This window comes from Mytilus californianus, unplaced genomic scaffold (genome assembly GCF_021869535.1).
Source record: "Mytilus californianus isolate M0D057914Y unplaced genomic scaffold, xbMytCali1.0.p SCAF_5, whole genome shotgun sequence".
In the NCBI taxonomy this organism is placed as follows: domain Eukaryota; kingdom Metazoa; phylum Mollusca; class Bivalvia; order Mytilida; family Mytilidae; genus Mytilus; species Mytilus californianus.
The window spans coordinates 51,500,347-51,523,974 of record NW_026262701.1 but is presented as its reverse complement, the minus strand read 5'-3'; the positions used below and the strand labels follow the sequence as shown (position 1 = coordinate 51,523,974).

Below are 23,628 nucleotides of genomic sequence, written 5' to 3'. Positions count from 1 at the left end.
TTCAAGTGCCTCAAAGTTTAGTTATTTTTTTCATTAGAATTTACTTTATAAATTTTCTAGATAAGCACATCACCAAATGAAAAATTTGGTTTGTCTTCATTGATCTACAAAGAGAATAATGGACGACACGACATTCTTTGGATACATTTAAAAGCAACTTTCATATTTAAACCCGATTTAAGATAGAATATCTGAATTTTTAGTTATAATCTGGTGTTTGAAAGTATACAAACGACAACGCTGATACTAATATGTATCTAATTATGTCTATATATCTAATATGAGGATCAGCACAATTTTTGAAATAAAAACATGTATAATAATGCAATTCGTTTAGAACGATAATTTTCATTGGACGTTGACATATATTTTGAAGGGTTAGATTTCACGTTCTACCTGTCCATAACTAGGGAAAGCCACCATTTTGAATTCTGATTTTTTTTTTTTTTTTTTTTTTTGGGGGGGGGGGGGGGGTATTTAATTTCTCTTTAAATAAACACAAAAGCCACAGTGTGTGCCTCAAAATCTGTTTGTCAATGTTTATTCAAATGTTTAAGTTTGACATCGGGAGTATGACGTCACATTGTTAAGATGCCAAGGAAGATGTAACAATTTCGCGGATTTTTTCATTTATGGCATTTTAAGCCAAAATATTTACTAAAATGGAATTTATTTAAATATGTGGAATAAGAATGGAGATCACCTATTGTATTTTAAGCTTGGCCTTCGTAAAACTTGATTGTACTGTCGCAAATTGAGTTTACCTAGCGACGCGTAGCGGAGCTAGGTTCGCTCAATTTGCGATAGCAAAATCTACGTTTTATGAAGGCCAAGCTTAAAGTACAATACAGTTATCTCCTAATTGTAAAACAGTTAACGCTAAAGACAAAAGAAAATATGAAATAACCAATCAAACAAGTTTATGTATAATTCGTCTGTTGGATATGTTGATACCTCGAATAAAAGATTTTTTTCAAACCCTGTACCATATTGTAATAATGCTGAAATACTAAATATTTTGATAATCAAGACATCACTACTTAAACAAACAGGAATCAGTCATCCAAATGGGAAGTAGTAATCCGTTTGGGATATAAATGTCCAAATGGGAAATAAATAATTTGTGCCAAAAAATCATTTTTGATTATTAGGAAAATATTACAAAGTGCAAATGATTACACAAAGGCAACAACTTTTGGTAAGCAACTTTTTCAGGTTAGCTGATTGTTTATGAGATTGATCTCTCTGAGCAAAATGGTTTTAAGAGAAAATAATCTAGATAGTTTCATATTTTCTGGAAAAGTCGATAACCAAAATTTGTTACAAATGATCTTAACACATGTACTTTTTAACATGTTTAATACTTTTCCAAAATTCCGAAATTCTGATTTGTTGCCCTAAACATTTATATCCGATTTAAAAAAGTATATTCTAAATGGATTAACTTGTTCCAGTCTGTTAAACGAAGTTTAAAAATATGTTCCAAATATTGTCTGTACATACTGTAATGATGGCTTACATATATGAATAACAGATAATGTGAAAAAAGCAAGAGCATCACAATATAACTCAGTGTATATTTGTAATTGGATTTCGTGTAGCATTTAACGAATGAGACAAATAAAGGACAGTTGTATAGGTGTACGAACTGTGTGGTCAACACAAGAAAGACCAACAAGAACATACAAGACCAATTTCAGGCAATAAGAAAATTATTGCAAATGATATCAAGTGTCCCGATATCATGTTCTTATCCTGATTGTGTGATGTGATATTTGTCGCAATTCCTTGTTTTTGAAGCCATTAATATGTCAATTTTGTTGATGATCTAATATATTCTTTGCGATTAAAGATATGTTGTTGTCATTTAATTTCAGATGCTTGCTATGATGATCATGTCTTTAACTGCAGCAAAAATGTTTGTGGATTTCCCTCTCTAAAGAAATTCTGTCCAGTCACGTGCGGGGTATGTGGTAAGTATACCATATCCATAACAAGTTTGGAATTCAACATTTAGTCTTTTTAAAATTAGTTATCTTAGTTTCATTTCAGAGTTATGTTAAAATTTTAAGCAGAGGTAATTTTTTTTTAAACATTTTTTATGAAAATGTGCATTTACAGGAAATTGTTTATTACTGTAATTACATTTGTTGTTTTGAATGGAATTATGACCCGAATGAAAATAAGTTTTGACAAGATTGATAAAAAGATTTTGAAAACGAAGTGCTTGGCTTTTTTTTTTTATCTTAATGGTAATACAAACAGCAGAATTTAAATTAACGAGAAATTCAATATAAATGTCTGTCTATGTGTTCATATTTCATTACCTCAATAATATATAAAGGTGTAATACCACCATTGATTTTCCCCTATTATTCTTTGTTAAATTTGCACTTTTCAAAAAATTGTGCAGAATTTATTTTTGTTTCAAATAAAGAAATACTTGGCATGAGTAAAATTTTATCCTGTCCAGTACTATAGAAAAAAATTCACATAACATTTCATTGCATATAAGACAATAACCATCACTGGAAGTTAACCAATCAAATTTCCCCCCCCCCCCTTTTAACCTGTGTACAAGCTTTAGTAACCATGTAACCTCAAGTTTCCAAAATATTCTATAGAAACCCCAAATAAAGAAATAATGGTGCTTTGAAATACCCAAGATATATGTTTATGACTCAGAAATGTTTTACTGCAGTGAAATGTAGGATCAATTACCTACAACTGTCAAGTTCAAGGGAATATTTTTTTAGACCTATTTTCGTATGCAACCGGATGTGACGTACTATGATTTGGTGGTATTACACCTAAAGGCAACAGTAGTATACCGGTGTTCAAAAGTCATAAATCGATTGAGGAAAAACAAATCCGGATTACAAACTAAAACCAAGGGAAACACATCAACTATAAGAGGAAAACAAAGGAACAACAGGAACACTGAAGTGCAACAAAAACAAACACCAACATACATAGAAACGAATTATTTGATAATAACTGCCATATTCCTGACTTGGTACACGACATTTTAAGAAAAATGGTTGGTTGAACCTGGTTTAATGGCTATTAATATAATAATATATGAGTATAATCAAATTAAATGTCATTCTAGATCAAAAGAGGATAATTTACGTTTTAGGGTATGGCGCAGGTTCTGGACCAGGTGGCACTGGAATGGTCAACAGTGAGTGTAACTGATGTGCTTTTAAGTAAAATAATTGATGATAATATCATTTTCAATCATTCTTATCTAAGATTCAAAACCAAGTATTCATATAGATATGATATGAAATACCTTCATGTGAGACACAACAGTCTTTAGATAAAAAACAAAATCTAAAACATTCAGCCATGGACAAATCGCATGATATGATTATAACTATATATAATAAGATGATGTGGTATGAGTGCCAATGAGACAACTATCCATTCAAGTCACAATGTGTAAAAAGTAAACAATTATAGGTCATATGCATGTATGCATTTGAGTTAATTTGAATTGAGGAGATATTATCTTAAACATTTATCCCCATAGAATAGTGTATGTAAATGTTTCGTATTTTTCATAATCTTACGCGAAGATAAATTATTAGAACATCATATAACTATCATACCTGTAACAGATTTCTGAATTTTGGACTATAACGGTCATTGTGGTCAAAACCTATGTGAAATAAATAAACATGGAAATCGTTAAGCACTGTATTATAGTAAAATTAAACTATACGTGGTATGATTGTAAATGAGACAAATATACAACAGAGACAAAAATGGAGTGGATGTAACCAAATATTGGTCAAAGAAATGCCCTGAACAACGAGGACAAAGTTATGAATGTCCCGACACACACTTATTACATAATTCAAGCGCAAAAATTAAATCTAATTGATGAATTAAAAAAACGAAATAAGTGAAACAAATATATGACATACAGTAACCATAAAAACCAATGAATTACAAGATCTTGACTTGGATAAGGCATAGAAAGATTGTGGAGATACTAGTTATTCCTACACTGGTATTAGTTAAACCAGGTTTTGTTTACTATATACATAGTTACATTATCGAATGTTTTCTATTCAAAGATGGTTGTACTCACATAAGTGTTTCCTTGTATTAGTTTGTATAATTTACAAACTTGTTTTAGGTGGTAATTGCACAGACTTGTTATCTAACTGCAAGGAATATTCTCGGAGTGTTTGTCATGAACCCTTTGTCGGTTGGGCTGAACATAATTGCCCTAAGTTTTGTGATTTTTGCGGTAAGAAAACTTTGAATTGTCCAACTTTAACAAGTTATAAAAACCAATCTCGCCGATATATGTCCTTTATATGCACTAAAGAGGCTTATAGCAAACATTTAAAAAAAAAGAATATTATACTTATTTGCTGCTTTCAAATCCCTGCTCTGAGCTATGATAAAAATCAAATAGTATTTCAGTTACAAGTATCAAAAGTCACCCTTTCTACATCATGTATGTGAAGTCAGCGGCCGGTTCGTTATTCCTTATTCGATATTCAATATCCAACTGGTTGCTAGCAGTAGGTTTGATATTCAAATTTTCAAAGTTGAATATGATATAAAATTAAACATTCGATAACATTAAAAGCACGATAGTTATTAGTCAAAAGTAGTAAAAACTAAGAGATATAGGAAATCTTTTTTGTGACCAATTCAAGTTATCGTAATCAAATATAAACCCATATGTAAATCGATTATTTCTCTTTAAGACCTATAGATTTTTATCAATAGAATATAATCAAGGATGTACATTTAAAAGATAATATTTTAAGAAACAAAAAGAATCGGCTCCTTTAGTAAGATTTAAAAATATAAATAGAAACAACTATGGAAAGCCAAAAATACGATATTATCGATTGACTACATATTCAAATATAAACATGAAAGAGGGCCAAGGGGTTGGTTAGATCTACCTGATCTCTCAATATTCATAATATTCTGCATATAGTTATTTAACATATATATATAAATGACATCAAAAGAAATTTGGGTAAACTTTTCGTCTTCTTAGTTTATGGAGGGCTCAAAGTGCCAGTTCGATACACTATCGGCATAATATTATGGAGATTGAGTGACTAGGGAGGTTTATGAATTTTCAATGATTTCTTTTCTTTTTTTTTGGGGGGGGGGGGGGGGGGGCTTTCCTTAATTATAAATATTTAAAAACATTTTTTTAGAGTGGTCGTATGTTTTTGTTTCTAGAAATATCATGGATAAAAGTACATCTTTGGTTGCAGTTTATTTGTATTGATCAAAATCTATATTTCATAAAGACAAATGTGTGATTTACATTAGGGTTTAGATTTGAGGACAACAATATTATTTATCACAGCTTGAAGGGGCCATAAAACGATTTTCTACATATCTTTTTACTCCTTTTATCTATGGCTATCAAATTTTTATTGTTATCGAATATTTAAATTTTTATTGTTTTCGACTAAGAAATTTGAATAAAGAACCGACTGCTAGCAGCCGGTTGGATATCGAATATCGAATAACGAATAACGAATCGGCTGCTAACTTCACATCCATTTCTCTACATCAGATTCGAAAAAATGTTTTTGTAAATTACATTTAAGAAGATATTGTTAGAGGAGGATGTAATTTTCGGATAGGCGTTGACGCAAAAAAGTTAAACAAAAGATAAATTTTCTTTATTCTAAGATTGATTTCCTGTTACAATTAAACATCAATGCCCAAGCTTCAGTGAAGTAACCCGGAGAAATGTTTTCTAAGTATCGAGGAATTTAATAAAAAGACGTTACAAAATCAATAATATTTTTTTTCTATCATATCAATTTTTTTTAAATTTATAAAAGATATATTTTGAGAGACCATTTTGTTCTCATTTATAACCCTTCGTAGTTCTATTATCAACAATTCATACACATCTAAGAATCAAAATTTTTGTTCAGAAACATAGTATGGCATATCATAACCTTTTTTGATGTTTGTCAAAAAAGTAAGAAAACTATATCGATAATACGCATTTTTAAAAGGTTGCATTAGATGCAATATTCATTACAACTGAAACGACAAAAAACTAATTATTTGATTTATAACATACTTAAATATTTATCACTATGAAAAAAAGTTCCATAGGAAACAATAAACGTTAGGGGCAAACGATACAGATTTTATCCCGCGGTGCAATTTGACGAAAATTTGCATACCAGCTATTTTTCAAGTAGTCAGTTCAAATATGAAATAAAAAATACCTTCATATGCTGCTTTTAGAGATATGTGTGGGCAAAATGTTAAATATTTACTAAATCTTTCGTTTATATTTTTCGACACTTCTATCCTTTGGAGTGGCATACCTAACTTTTTTGTTGCAAAAGATAAACACAAGCGGATTAACCTTCGATATAACCAACAGAGAATGTCTATGATCATGAGATGCGATATATATATAGATCTATTTAGACCAACAAGCACGTGTAGTAGTATGATGAAGATTTTTCGTGATCTGTTTGATTCTATATCATGAATTAAAAACAATATGTAAATATTTGTTTCACCTTCATATATATAGTAATGCTTTTTTGCGAGCCAAATCAAACCAACAAAATGGTTATTTCTAGTAGTTCCCTTATTCCATTTTTCGATTTTGAAATTTATTTTCGTTGAATAATGAACATGTATAACACATGCGCAACCCATCTCTAACTTATTTGGGTCGCATGCACAAAGATCCAAATCAAGTCGAATTATTTTCTTGCAAGACCATTAGAAATCAGCGATGTTTTGAATCTTATTTTCACAAAGTTATACCAAACTGACCGTTAAAAGTGAATTATCATTTCAATATTACAAACCCTACTGTAATGCATTGTCTAATTCTTAGCTAATACCCCTTCAAGCCCTTAAACATGTTACAGGCCACACCATGTAACATTAATTTAAAAGTAGAATACTATGGTAAAGCTGTATTCGATTCAGGGTTGCTAAGGTTACATATAATGTTATATTTACTTTCCCGTGAGCAACTCAGGCAGTAAAACACATTCATCTGTTGGATCAGTAACAGTAACCAATATGTAATTCTACAATGCATTTTAAATTTGTGTTAAAACCTCGTAAATAGATTGAGAAGAAACAACTCGATGTATTAAACAAAAACTGAAAGGCTCGCGTGAACACCAAAAGGAGCGAGACCAGATGCGTCAACAGAGTAATAGTCTCCCGCTATGTACAAAATGTATGTTGTGTCAATCATCACAAGTATGTACCGTAAATAAAAACATGAATATTGACGATTCACTAATCCACTTTACTAACGTGTAACACTAGCTCAAATTAAAATACTAGGATGAAGCTGTCTCCGATTCAGGGTAGCTAAGGCTTACTTATTGTGTTATATTTACTTTTCAGTAGGCAGCGCAAGCAGTGCAGGCAGTAAAACAAATTCGTCCATTGGATCAGTTACAGTCACCAGTATGTAATGATAACATGTGTTTTTGACCTGTATTTGAAATCAGGATGACAGTACTGATGTTCAAATCTGGTAAAAAGAATAAGAAGAGACAAACCAAAGTACCAAAGAAAAACTGGAGGACTCGCGTGAACTCCAATAGGAGTGAGACCGGGTGCGTCGAGAGAGTAAGAGTTTCCTGCTATGCATGTTCTGTCAATGTTAAAGGATCAATCACTACCAGTATGCACGCACGTAAATATATACATGAATATTGAAGATTCACTATTGAGAGATATTTGCGTAATATATACGGTCAATGGAATAAAGAGAGTTCCGAATCAATTTAGGTGAACTCTAAATGATTCAGTACATAATGATCATATAGATAAAAAAAAATAATGTGGAAATAAACGTCAACGAGGCAAACAAAATTTTAAAGCGAATTATTATTTAATAATTCCACTTCTATTAATGTTTTCGACGAACAAATCCTACTTTAATGTTTTGTCGAAGATAATGCCCCTTCAAGTTATTATAGCCCAAACTGCAATGTACTGTGTAATAATGATTGAAAGTAAAATACTAGGATGAATCTGTATCGGATTTAGGGATACTAAACCTTACTTATTGTGTATATTTACTTTTCAGTAGGCAGCGCAGGAAGTAAAACGAATCCATCCGTTGGATCAGTCACAGTTACAAGTATGTTATATTAGAATGCACTTTTGACCTTTATCTGAAATTAGGACGACAGTAGTTTACCGATGTACAAATCTTTTAAATAGATTAAGAAGAGACAATTCAATGTAACAAACAAAAGCTGAAGGAATCGCGTGTACTCCAGAAGAACCCGACATGAACAATTCAATTGAGAAAACTAACAGCTTAACTTATAACAAAACAATTGTCGAAAAAAAAGTGATAGACATGTACCAACGACAACCACTGAGTTACTGGGTCATGACTTTGGACAGGCGCATAAATTATCTCCATTTGTTTTTATCATGAGTAACTTTAGCGTTATTCTAGCAAAGTTTAAAGAGCAAAAATGGCAATGGGGTCTAATGAAAGGTCAAATGTATAACTACTTTTTGGACAAACGAAAGATTAAGATTAATGATAATCATTAATACACTTTATAATTGTGGATCAATTCCATATACAAATTATATACGAGATAAACTGGGTGAGAATTTTATTAACAAAACTAGTTATTTATCATTTAATTAGTGTCGGTCTAAATTGAATTCAGATCAAATAAGGATTTAAATTGACAATTACCTCATACAATGAGAACATTATTTTTCCTGTACAACTACACTACTGATTTTTGCATGTGTCTTTTATATATCTTGGCACATGATGTGTAAACTAGTTTACAAAGAAAGTCGTAGTTCTTCTTATAACTTATTTCAGTCGTAAACTGTAAAGATCGGATAAACAACTGCATTGAATATGGTCGTTATGCTTGCCTTGACCCATATGCTGACTGGGCCAAACAGAATTGTGCTAAAACTTGCAGGTTTTGTGGTAAAAGATATTTTAAATTTCATATAATTATTATGGGTCATTTAAAAAAAAATGTCGAATTTTGAAATTGCAAAGTTTAATCAAATAACCCTCTTCATAAGCAAATCAAAACAAACAGTTCTTATGGAACAACATATAAAAAGATGACAAGAATATATTGAAACATTTTATGATAGGTGTTGCAATATTTTGTTTCTCCTTTTACCATCTTGAAATGAAATTTTGGGTTATTTAGAAAAGGTTTAGATAACATTTTAAGCTTGTTTTTCATAGCCTATAAGATGGTTTTCAAGAGTAAAAACTTCAATATATTTCATTCCGTGTAATAATAGATTATTCGTCTATTTTCCATGTTGTACTGAAAAATAACTCTAAAAATTGCTTTTCAAAGGTTATAAAAATAACAACCAGCAACACAAGTCTAAGATGGTAATTCATTATGTTCAGCATTTGTTTTCTCTTTCGAACAAACCCAACATCAAGTAATTCCGTCGCATGTTGGTTTACTTTTGTCTTTCTTTTGTTGGTAACAGGAAAGTACGTTAACGAGAGATCACTATATTAAGTTCTATCAGGTTACCCTTTTTTACGGTTGATTTAGTAGCGGTAGCAGGATGGACATGCACTTCATGTACACCGATTGAATTTAGTTTGTAGAAAAAATGTTAAATAGAATCATAAAGAAGCTGTAATTTTTCGTTAGAGTTATTATTACCACTCTAAAATAGTTCCTTTTGCAGATAGCAAGGCAATAAGAAAACAAGGAAAAAATCATTTGAAATGTGTTACCCTGACACTGAACGCACATAAATTACGCAGAAACTCTGTCTTAAATATTTTTTAATCTTATCAAAATAGATCTAAATCGTGTTTATTATTGATGTTCCGAATCATAAATTCCACAAACTTTCATTTAAACGCTTACAACTGCATTTTCCTTTAAAAATAAAAGTTTTAGCAAAGGTGTACTGAAAACTCAACACTTTTTGAAAATTACCCATATACTTGCATTGGGCTAAAATATTAATAAAATATGACCAAGTATAGTCTAACCAATAAATATAAGTGAGCCATTAACACTTTTTTCAACGATACCAACTGTGGTGATTTCAGAACTGCATGTTAGGAAATATTGCTTGGGTCAACTTAGAATCGTTTAGTCTCAACTCAGTTTAGTACCTATCAATCACTTCAAGCAAAATACCTGAAGAGTAATGAATTTACATACAAAACACTCTTTAAGAGGACTGAATATTTATATGAGACATATAAAGGTATCAAACATAAACTGAATGACTAGCTTGAACTCCAATATGAGTGAGACCGGGTGTCTCGAGAGAGTAAGACTCTCCTGCTATGCATGTTGTTTCAATGTCAAAGGATCAATCATTACAAGTATGCACGTAAATAAATACATGAATATTGAAGATTAGCTATTGAGATATTTGAAATGCGTTATATATATATGGTCAATGGAATTAAGAGAGTTCCGAATAAAAAAAAAGAAACAAACACGTTATTAATATTATGGGTCCGAAGCGCTTTTCTGGATTTACCTTCATCAAGAAAGCTCAAAGCCGAATATTTGATAGTCGAGGATGTATAAGAATCGAAACAGTTGCAGAGCTATAGGATCAAAAAGTACCTAAAAATAGCCAAATTCATTTACGGTCAACTTAGAATGTTCAAACGATTTGATACATAATGATCATATAATTATTTAAAATAATGTAGAAATAAACGACAACGAGGCAAACGGACTGTTAAAAGTGAACTACTATTTCATAATTCCGCTTCTATAAATGTTTGGAATAAACAAATCTTACTTTGACAGTTAAATGTATTGTCTAAATCGTAGATAATGCCCCTTCAAGTCCTGATAGCCAAAACTGCAATGTACTGTGTAATTATGATTGAAAGTAAAATACTAGGATGAATCGGTATCGGATTCAGGGCTGCTAAGGCTTACCTATTGTGTTATAAATACTTTTCAGTAGGCAGCGCAGGCAGTAAACCTAATCCATCCGTTGGATCAGTCACAGTTACAAGTATGTTATATTAGAATGCAATTTTTACCTTTATCAGAAATTAGGACGACAGTAGTTTAACGATGTTCAAATCTCTTAAATTAAATAGATTAAGAAGGGACAACTTAAGGTAACCAACAAAAGCTGAAGGAATCGCTTTAAAATTCAAAAGGAGCGAGACCAAGTCTGTCGACAGAGTAATAGTCTCCTGCTATGTATTTGTTGAGTCAATGTCAAAGGGTAAATCATAACAGGTATGAACCGTAACTAAATACATGAATATGGAAGGTTTACTATTTGGAATTATTTGAAATGCGTAACATATACGTTCAGTGGAGTTTTGAGAGTTCCAAATCAATTCAGGTAAACCTACTTATGAATTAATACACAATGGTCATGTATGCATAACGTGCTAGTAATAATCGGCAATCTATTTCAACCTGTGCTCCACGTTGCCAACACCATATTATGTCTGAAAACAGACAAAACACGAAATATTCTGGAACAACTTACGACTGTCGTAAAATATTGAGGAAGTAAATCATAAATGAATAATATTATGTAAGATGACTAATCTGTGTGAATCGCATACTACCATAATGATGATGGTTTATCTGTGTCTAATTTTATTACTAGTGATACCTGCCTATATTACATTGCGGAAAATATGTACGCGTTTTACTGTTCATGACAGCAAAGTATATTAGAAAAGCAGCCTTCTTTATAAAAATAAGTATGTTTGATAACGATTGACAACTATCTATTATTGCGAACCAAGTGAAACTTTTCCACAGATTCATCTCCTATTGGTTAATATATTCAAACGTTTGTCTGTTCTATTGTCCCATTGAATAAATACAATAGCTATTGTTCTCTGTGTAGTTTATTCACTAGAACCTTTAAATTTCTTCTAAGAGAAATCCATCACTCTATGATTAAATTATCTGAGTAAGAAATTATCTTCTAAATAGATGAAAATACATGTTTTACACTCACAACACTGCATGTGATTTTGTATTTATTAAATATCAATAATATATTTTTAATCTGTTCAATATAATCACTGATTTTATCATAAAAAGACCAAAAAAATAGCATTGTTCCTAATGAAATTTGCATTTTTTTAATTTTTTTTTTTTTTTCAGTTATAGAATACATTTAAGAAGGCCCTAATTTAAACATAGTCATTTTCAAGTTTTTATTTTTGTCAGAAATCAACATTTATTTATGTTTGAATCAGTGTTTACATTCAACCGATTGAAAATATATTAATGATATTGAATAAATGCAATATCACATGCAGTTTTGTGAGTGTATAACATGTATTTTCATCTTTTAGAAGATATTTTTTTTCATTTGGGTAAATTAATCAATGATAAGTGATGGGTTTCTCTTAGAAAAAATTTAAAGGTCCCAGTGAAGAAAACTGAAAACAATAGCTATTGTATTTATCCAATGGGACAATAGAACTGACAAATCTTAAAATAAATTAACCAATAGGAGATGAATCTGTCGAAAAGTTTCATTTGGTTTGCAAAAAAAGTTCAAATGAAGTGGATGTTAGCAATTATAGGCAATAGTACGGCCTTCAACAATGAGAAAAACCCATATCGTATAGTCGGTTATAAAGACCGCGACATATGAAACAATTCAATTGAGAAAACTAACAGCCTAGTTTATAACAAAACAAAAATGACAGACATGAACCAAAGATAACCACTGAATTTATTGCTCTTAACTTGAGACAGTCGCATAAGGAATCTTCATTTGTTTTAGCTTTATTCTGGCAAAGTTTAAAGAGCAAAAATGACAATGCTATCTAATGAAAGGTCAAATTTGTAACTACTTTTTGGACATACGAAAGATTAAGATTAATGATAATCATTAAAACACTTTAGAATTGTGGATTAATTAAGAAATAATTCATGAAAGCCATAGATTTGTTGGAAATTTACACATGGCCTAGCTGGGTTGTGATATTCGAATTTTATCCTTAGCGTTAGCTATGTATAAAATTAACGAATATCAAGGCCCAGGCCTTGTGTAAATTTCCAACAAATCTATGGCTTCCATGAACTGTTTCGATTCTAATAGGCCAAATACGGCAATTTATAAAGCTGAAGCGAGGTTGGGTATGCCGTATGTGTGGCTGTTCTATTTTACACCCTGTTAGATAAAGCTAAAGATTTCCAATAAATGAATAGCTTGCATGAAATATTTCTTAAATCCGCTAAAAAAAATGTGTTGAATTCTTTTAATTCTCAACCCAAACATTTGCCATTTTTAATTCTCATTTTTTTCTCTTAAGCTACCTTCAAATCTACAGTTGGCATTTCGTAACTAAGGAGCCGCCATGTTGACTTGCTGAAATCACTAAATGTGTGAATAATGCAATAAAATAGAAAATAAAAACACCTACCTTAAAACTCCATTTGAATGCAATATTATTCGGATTTGGAGTGTTCACGTAACGGAAAAACCTTCAGCTTTAGCGTTTTCATTCGCATAACGTCATGTTTTGAAATAACTTTAATGCGCCAAAATCATTAATGGAATTTCGCGGAATTTTGTTTTATTTTGATTTTGTACATTTTTCCGAACTCTAATGCATTAATTCTTTGTGTTATGCATCAGAATAAGAATAAAGGTTCTGCATTTTTTTTTTCAATTGCAATTTGTAACGCAGCGAAATCGGCATAGCGTTTGCACATAGGTTACGATACATGTGGATTTGCGTGAGAGGTATATTAATGTAACAGCAATTATTATGTACATCTCTGAGTCTGCGCTAAGTATAGATATATCGAGAATTTCATCACGGTGTTATTTACATATCAAAAGAAGCACGTCATATTAGAATTCGATATACCAGATAAACAGGGTGAGAAATTTATTAAGAAAAAAACTAGTTATTTATCATTTAATTAATTTCGGGTTGAATTGAATTCAGATCAAGTAAGGATTTAAATTGACAATTACCTCATACAATGAGAAAAATATTTAACCTGTACAACGGGTGCCACATGTGGAGCAGGTCTGCTTACCTTTCCGGAGTACCTGAGATTATCCCTAGTTTTTGATGGGGTCCGAGTTGCTCAGTCTTTAGTTTTCTATGTTGTGTTTTGTGTACTATTGTTTGTCTGTTTGTCGTTTTCTACTTTAGTCATGGCGTTGTCAGTTTAACTTCCTCTTCTTCTTCTTCTTTTCCTACACTACTGATTAACGTTGAATGTGTCTTTTATATATCTTGGCACATGATGTGTTAACTAGATTACAAAAAAAGTCATAGTTCTTCTCATAACTTATTTCAGCCGTAAACTGTAAAGATCGGCTAAGCAACTGTAAAGAACATGGTCATTATGCTTGCCTTGCTCCATATGCAGACTGGGCCAAACAGAATTGTGCTAAATTTTGCAGGTTTTGTGGTAAATATGTTTTGAATTTCATATAAGCTTGCCTCGGGCTGAAAATATTAATAAAATATGACAAAGTATAGTCTAACCTATAAATATGAGTGAGTCATTTGCAGAGGTACCAACTGTGGGGATTTCAGAACTGCATTTTAGGAAACATCGCTTGTGTCAATATAGCATTGTTCAGTCTAAACTTAGTTTAGTACGAATCAATCACTGCAAGCAAAATACCTGAAGAGTAATGAATTAATATACAAAAGAAAATCTGAAATATAAGCAAAATTCTTTAACAGGGTTGAATATTTATATGTATATAAGTATTAGGCATATTGACAACACAGTTTTCTTTTATACTATTAATTACACAGTGTGCTAGTGACCTTATACAATATATATGGGTCAGTAAACTCAATATAAGATAAGAGCAAATCATTTTCTATTATCCGGGTGAAACGTTTCAGATTTTTCCTCAACGCCGTGTTGTTCTTATAAAGGGACATAACACCACTACTAACCGTGTATTAAAACAATCCATGCCTACTAACCCAATATAAAAAAAACAGGGTCTTCACGCGGTAGCTTTTAACCAATGATATTCCTAGAAATGTATAGGCGGTAAGATAAATTAACATACATACAATAACATATTTGATATCGTCGGTGTACTGTCAATTTGACCATAGAAATAGACGTCAACCTCATTATTACTTTAAATATGTATATATATTTCCTTGTATCATTATAACGTACATTGACATTTAGAATAAAAATGAAAACAAGGGGTATAACATCAAAATAGTTATGTTAGCTGTATATATTTAAATCCATTTTATTTCAGTCTCGTTATATTACTATATAAGACAATGTTTGGGGAATGTTGTTAACTATCGTACATTGATAAATATTATATAATAAGAGACGTCAAGTTTTAATGATTGTCAAGCTGTTCGGTTTTCCTTTGGTGTATTATTCTCGCCCAATATATGTTATTTTGATGTAAATCTATTTGTAGTATATAAGTTAACCCTATATCTCATAGTTCCATACTATAAACAAATATTGAATAAATGACATTATAATTGTTCGACATTAACAGCTGCTCCAATTAAACGGGACAAGTACAAATTTAAATTCAAAACCCGTTAAAATTACAGAATCTATTTTTCATCAATTTTCTTTTTAACAAATAAATCTTCATTTCAAGAATCACTGGCGCTGTCGACAATTTCCCTTCATAACTATAGACATTTCAAAAATATTCGCCAATAGTGTAAGAATCTGTTGTGTCCACATTTTTTTATGAACCAATCGAATTAGATTCAATTATTTAAGGAATACTATATGAGACACAATATTGAATAGAATAAATTGGGGATCACCTTAAAACTGTTGATTTTAATAAAGATTGAACCAAAGTGAAATAACAGAAGATGAAAAATAAATACATCAATAGAACTGAAACTCGATAATTATTCATGAGCGTTCTCAAAGTTCAGAATTGAACAAAGTTTTACACAGAACACTATGAGAAAGACATAGAAATAGCTCAGGAAACATCTGGTGGGGGCACACCAAAATCATAAACTCGATGGAGAAAACAGTCAAACATACTAACACAAATAAAAAATTACTATCCACACTGATCTGTGTCCACACTTGTTTCATAGTACTATAAACAAAAACGTCGTAATTTATAACGAAAAATTAAATTTTTTATTGAAATTATCATTTATTTTACTTACACGTGTTAGTTTCAGAACTCAATACTGGTATTAGTTCCAGCACTCCAAGTACGGGATCAGGGACAAAAGCCAGTATGTTCATTATAAAAACTAGCTATCAATTTACATTTAGCAAATATACCTTGCAAATCATATGCTATATGTCTTAAAAAGTCAAGCAGTTGTATTGTTTGCTATGTATCTTTCGTACATTTTAACACTATAAGAAAAAACATGATAAGAATATTATTTTAAGATGCCAGATTTCTGTTGGCAATATATTTCTACGATCGATTGGTATGGTTAGCATATCCATGTTTTTCAATATTATTTCCATTAATTGCATAGAACCATAATTGACGATCAGTTGATTGCACGTTTGTAAGTCAGGAATATGACAATTTGTTGTCCATTCGTTTGATGTGTTTTATCATTTTATTTTGCCATTTGAGTAGGGACTTTCCGTTTTGAATTTTCCTCGGAGTTCAGTATTTTTGTGATTTTACTTTTTGCAAAGAATTTTATGTATATTAAGAAAAAAAAGGAAGCACCTTCATAAGAAGAGAATATATGTATATTATTTTTTTTTCTTAAAATATGAATCCTGTCTGCTTTAAATGTATATCTTTACAATCAGAGTTAGTTTCAAATTAAATGAAAGCATACAAGACAGTACACAGGATTTGTTTTCCTTAAAGATTAAGAATAAATTGCAAAAGCCTGGGTGTAACAACTTGACTGAGGGTTACTTAATTTGATCCTTACAGTGAGGTAAATATCTCTTTTAAGTGAGATATCCATCATAAGAAAAATTGACAATAACATTCAAATTAATGTTGATTTTGTAGATATCAGCTGCCATGATTCGAATCCTAATTGCCTTCTTTACGGTAAAAGTCTCTGCAGTGGCCCATATCTTACATGGATAAAGAGCAACTGTCCGAAATTCTGTAATTTATGTGGTAAGTAAAAGGGGCAAAATTGTATCCCAGGTCATGGATTCTTTATCTAAAAAAGTAGCATCAAGAACAAGTCATTTAGTTACATTACTTCTAGTATTATATAATGTTTATTCATTTCATTAACATATACTAGTTAATCTATTCAGTCAGTATAGTGTAAATCCAGGCGCATCGTGCAGTGCTTACAATTTATCGAATAAACATATTTGCGTTTGTGTATATATGTAGTATTACCAACCAAACTTTCTGATAATAAAGAATTGTGAGTCTATGAAAGAAGACGTGAGTCGACTGCCAACATGTTAAAGTCCATGTTTTGGTATAAGAAACACTCTTTATCAATCAGATTAAAAATTAAAATAGCAGGTGCAAAACTTGACGTTTTGTAGAAAAAAAATTCTGAGCACGTTTTGGTTGTCGAGCCATGTATTATGATTAACAAATTCTGCCGCGAAAGACGATGACACAAGCCGACAGTAGTAATCACTAAATGTCGCTACAGCTTCACTGTAATGCAAAAAACAGTAACACAAAACTTTTGTTTTAATTGAATATCAATAATAGAAAACAATACTAATTTGTATTTTGCTCTACCTTTCATTGAAATCAAAAATAAAAGATGTGTGTTATTTTATACAATTTTCATATAATACACCACCGAGACACCGATCTAATGACACAAATAATAGAAAGATATCTATAGGTAAACATAAGTCTTCAACTGTAGATACTGCGCTCTGTGGCTAAATAGTTATAAAGTGAATAAATAGAATGAATACACTCACATAATATTTTATCTTTTATGAAATAAAAATCGTGATTTTGTTAAGAATGTAGACTCGGGAAAGTTTTACAGCCAGATATATATATATAAAAATGTGGCTTTGTTAATAAATTAAGTTGACGTTTTTTATAGCATACATGTCATTTGCTTTTTCAGCTCAACTTTCACCATAATCACAGTTATGTTTTACAATGAAATAAATAGTTAATTGTAATGTGTTATCCTTTTACTGAAATTGAAACTCCTGTCCGACTGTAAATACAAGACTGAAAATAAAAATAAAAACAAAAGCTTTCAAAGAGAGGCGAAAGATACCAAAGGGACATTCAAACTCATAAGTCGAAAAAAAAACTGACAACGCCATGGCAGAAATAAACATCTTTTTTTTTATTTTATATTTGATAACTATCTCCAGGTAATAATTCCCTTTGGTAAAATTTAGCTAGGACTATTATGACTGCGATGTTCTGATTGTACCTAAAGAAGGTCATTTCAAAACCATGTTTAATCCCACAAATATAGGAATACGGTTTCACATACATTGGGCAGATTACTTTCCCGGCCAGTCGCTAGCCAGTTCTACTATACAGGCATGATTAAAACAAGTGAAAGGTTGGCACGGTCATTGATGGATGTTCCAAGACAAACCAAGCGATAACAAAAAATTAAAAAAAAACGTCAGTGATCAAGAAGCCAAATCGTAAAAATACTTTCTCAAGATCCCAATCCTTTTCGAACGAACCTACGGCACTCGATGGCCGAGTGGTCCAAGTAGTTCAACTACTGTAATCACTACCTAGTAAACACTGAGGTTTTGAGTTCGAACCCCGCTCGTGCGGGTGCACTAGCTAGGCTCCAATTTTAATTACCTAGGATTGTCAGTTTGCTACCGAAAGTCTGTGTTTTCTCCGGGCACTCCAGCTTCCTTCACCAATAATAAAAGGACATAATTCCAATGTTCCCCGCGTTGCACATATTTTATCTATCCAAGGTACAAGGGCAATAGCTAAAAAGCACTTTTTTTGTTCTTTATAAACTTTTATTAATATCTTAGAGAAATGAAGGCTCCAGAGCAAATGCAATGTGTATTTGATCATCACTTATTTTTCGAAAGTGCCAAAGAAATTGCTGATATAAACCTATGATATAAGTTTCATAAAAATCTGGTCAGAATTGAACAAATGAGAGCGCTAACGATGCAATTTTCCATATGATTAATGTTTCCAAGGGCATAACTTTTTAAAAAATAATTGATCGGCACTGATTTTTGAACTCGTCCAAGACATTGCTAATATAAACCTATTATATAAGTTTCATAAAAATCTGGCAAGAAGTGTACAAATGAGAGCGCTAACGATGCAATTTCCCATATAAATGTTTCCAAGGGGCATAACTCTTTTAAGAATAAATGATCGGCACTGATTTTCGAACTTGTCTTAGACATTGCTGATAAAACCTATGATATAAGTTTTATGAAAATCTGGCGTGAGAGCGCTGACAAGACCAGACAGACGGACGCACAGAAGAACGCTCGGTGTTTCTATGTCCCCCGCAACGCGTTACGCGGGGACAAAAATTGACCGCCACAAAATAGCACAATAGTGCTGAAAGTTGCGTTAAACCATAATCAATCAATCAATCGAACGAACGAACCTTTAAAATTATACAGGTTTCCCAAAGACTAGGGTTAACCCGCCACATCTGAGGTGTACACTTATGCCCAATAATAATGTTAGTAAAAAAATAATTCCATTTCAAGAGATTGTTTCTAATCTCATCTATATATAGCTGGACATGTGTTAAACAGTCCTCATGTTATACATGTTCCCCTTTTGGAGTCTCTTTGAGACAAATTAAGGGAGGGGTTCCACTGATCCTTGATAACTGACAAAGTCTGGGTCTGTACACGAACTGCGAAATATAAATATTCACGGAAATTTAAAACAAAATGCCAAAACACACAAAGATTTTGGATAATCTTACTCCTAAAATAGCTGTTACAGTATATGTTGGAACTAAAGTCTATCACCTGGTGACCTCTTACTAACAGGATTTGTATCTTTTTTACAACCTACCACTTATAAGCTTTATCAAACTCAATTAACTGTACCATAAGTAACCATCCAAAACAAAAAAGTGCATCTTATTTGTCTATACATGTCAGTCCAAGTTAAACAAATTAGATGTGCAAATAAACTTTTAAACACAATATCAGTAATAACATAAACCGTACCAATTTTATTGCAACAGATGCGCATTTCAGCAATTAATATCTCTTTAGTTATGCTCCAATTGAAAATCCAAAACCTATAACAAATTTTGAACAGTAAGGACATAAAGGTTCTTCCCAAAGGTTTCATTTAAAGTCATAATAAATTCAAGATATCATCAGGAAACAAATGTTTCCCAAAAAAAACGATGTTCAATTCCCTATTGTCACTAAATATAAAGACTTTCCTCTTTTCACAATTGTTCTACCAGTATAAGGTTTATTAAAATCAAGCAAGGGAAAACTCAATCTTATCCGCAAAGTATTTGTTGCAAACTTTCATTTTCAAAAACAGCGAACTTGTAACCATCATGTTTTTTGTATTAGCAATCCAATATGTTTTAGTTTTAGTGTATTTAATCATGTGTGCACACTTAAAACTGGTAACATACTGTTATTGATGGCATCTCAAATCCAGTTCAGGGTTGGTGTACCGTCTTGCATAGCAACCAGGGCTTCCGTAATAACAAGATTATATATATACATATTGCTTCATAATAACACTATTGGATTGTTTTCAAAAGTTATATTAAATTCGGTATGGTATAAGATTGTACTCTTCTATTGATTTATCTGGCTTTGTTGCTCATGTTATATACATTTTGTGTTTCAAGCTATGGGTTCCATGCCACAATTCGTATGTGCTTGTCCCAAGTCAGGACCCTGTAATTACATGGTGTGTGTAGGTTGCTATCATATTTTCATTTTGTTAACTGTTTTGTACATAAATCAGGCTGTAGTTTTTCTCATTTGAATTGTTTTACATTTTGACATGTCTGACCTTTTATTGCTTACTCTACTTTATGTTTGAGTTTTGCTCATTGGTATAGGCCATACAGTGACTTATAGTAGCTTACATCAACATGATAGGGTCTATTGATACTGTAGCACACAGGTAGATTCTATGTTGTCTCACAGAAGTAGGTATACCTAGTTTTAGTGATAACTGTAAAGTCATCCTCATGGTATAACCCAGCAGACTAGTGTTTGTACTAACTCAGTTGACCATACATGTCAAAGAGAGGCAAAATTTACCAAAGGGACATTCAAACTCATAAGTCGAAAAATAAACTGACAACGCCATGGCTAAAAAAGAAAAAGACCAAGTAACTTGCCCTGAAAAACTTTTTGCTTAAATCACAATAAAAGTTGAACTGTTAAAATTTTATTCACAGATTTTCTTTAACTTTTTCATGATTGATTAATGATCAACACAGATCTGTTATTTTCATGATTCATAATAAACTTAACAGAATTTAATCACTCAAGAAAAATATCAAAGATACATAAAGGTACATTAAAAAACCTTGTACAAGTTGCAAAATTTGAATTGGTCTTAAAAAATTATGACTTTTAAACCATCTCCAATTCCTGAATTCATCATGATCATTATCTTTGTTTTTTCGCTTCCTTTTACAATATGTAAATAACAATTACCATGTTAAGTTTACATGTAGATATATCAAGTCTTAGAGATGAATCTCAATAGCTGTTTTAAAGTTTAAATATAAGTCTATTACTTCTACTACTGAAGCAGAGTGAAATTTAATGTCCATACTTTTAATATTACAACTATACAGTAATGTTACTTCACCATTTACCAATAAGATAAATGTTGAATCTGGCAAACAATTTTATCATGTTGTTGTTGAGTTGTTAAGAGTAAGATAAGAAATTGTATACTAAAATGAATGATTGATGCATTTAAACTGAATGAAATGATACAAACTAATGAATATTATTTAACAATGGAGTGGTATATGAACAGAGTAAAGTTTCTAAAATGACACAAAACATGTCTGCAGTTTCTGATGATAAAAAAATTGAGAAAAAAAATCAAGACTCTCATATTGTCTTGTAGATCACCTTTTAAAAGTGATAACTTTAGTTGTTTCACTTTATCAAATAGACGAATGTATTCCAAAACCATTCCAAAATTATCTTTGAATGCTCAAATTATAGTAATAGTAATAACACTCTATGAACACAATATATCAGACAAGTCAGTCATGCTAATCATGAATTGGGAGCAGTAAAAGTATGCATGTCTGTTTTAAGAATTAAAATGATATAATGAAACTTTATTGTGTGTATTTTCTCTGTTCTAATACAATACACATTAACATATGTATCTGTACATTAAGATCTTTCCACAGTACAGTCTTTCAAATTCTAGTTCCTTTTTCAAAACACAATTGATCTTGATTTAGGTCTTCAGAATAGGACTACTATTGTCTATATATGTATATCTTAAGCTGTCATCATCATCATTTCTTTGCTGGAGGTCTAAAAAGATAAATAAAATTCAGGCATTAGTTAATTACAGATATATCATTGTTTAAACTATGACACTACAAAAATGAATATACAACTGACAAATGTGATTTTTCCTTGAACATGTTGAAAGGTTGTACTAGATCCAAGATCATCCAAGATGCTCAGGAAGCTTTTTGAACCTTCATTAGAAATTTAAGGTCTGTTCAAGAACTATATATTTTCTAAAAATAAATTATCAATTTTGTTTAATTATGTTCAGGTGCGATTCCAGACACTTTGAAAAAGGGGGTTCCAACCCTAGTAGCACCATGAAACCCTCACATAATTAAAAAAGACTGAGAAAAAAAAAATCGAAAAAAAAGGGAGTTCCAGCCCCTGTTACACCCCCTGGATCTGCCAATAACGTTGCTTATTTTCCAGTATTTATTCATCTGAAACTCTCAGCTGAAATACTTGTTAACTTTAGACACCTAATCATGCTAATTGGCAACTTTTTTCTAATTACAAACAAGAATGTGTCCATAGTACACGGATGCCCCACTCACACTATCATTTTCTATGTTCAGTGGACCGTGAAATTGGGGTCAAACCTCTAATTTGGCATAGAAATTAGAAAGATCATATCATAGGGAACATGTGTACTAAGTTTCAAGTTGATTGGACTTCAACTTCATCAAAAACTACCTCAACCAAAAACTTTAACCTGAAGCAGGACACACAGACAAACGAACGGACGAAAAAACATAATGCCCCTAGGTGGGGCATAAAAAATTGTGAAGAGTTTGTATAATGATAAGAAATATGTAGGACTTAAAATCTACCGGTGCATCAATGGAAATTGAATTTTAATAATTCACCTTTTGAAGATTTATAGAACTCAAATGTACTATAATACTGTAAACAACAGTCATGAAAGTGGGGATTTACCTAGCTATGAAACCCACCCTTTTCTTCATAAATGTCTATACCAAGTCAGGAATATGACAGTTGTTTTCCATTCATTCTGTTGGCTGATAGTCAGAGAATTTGTTTTTAAAATTACATTCATATGTCTTATGAATAAACCTGTAAATTCCAACTAATACAGAACATTGTTAAAAACATACCTGTCACTACTGACTACTACAGAAAATTGTTATAAACATACCTGTCAATACAAACACACACACAGAAAATTGTTATAAATATACCTGTCAATTCCAACTCT

The 23,628-nt window shown here is 31.4% G+C and overlaps 1 protein-coding gene across 1 annotated transcript in view; it reads right to left on the bottom strand.

The window, feature by feature from the left end:
• Positions 1-21,293: 21,293 nt before the first annotated feature.
• LOC127702465 (rRNA 2'-O-methyltransferase fibrillarin-like) overlaps positions 21,294-23,628 on the bottom strand; it is a 47,919-nt gene continuing 45,584 nt past the window's right edge. Inside the window, exon 10 of the mRNA XM_052206674.1 lies at positions 21,294-22,430. Within this exon, the coding sequence (XP_052062634.1) occupies positions 22,412-22,430 (19 nt within the window). The 3' untranslated portion in view covers positions 21,294-22,411. The remainder of the gene's footprint in view (positions 22,431-23,628) is intronic.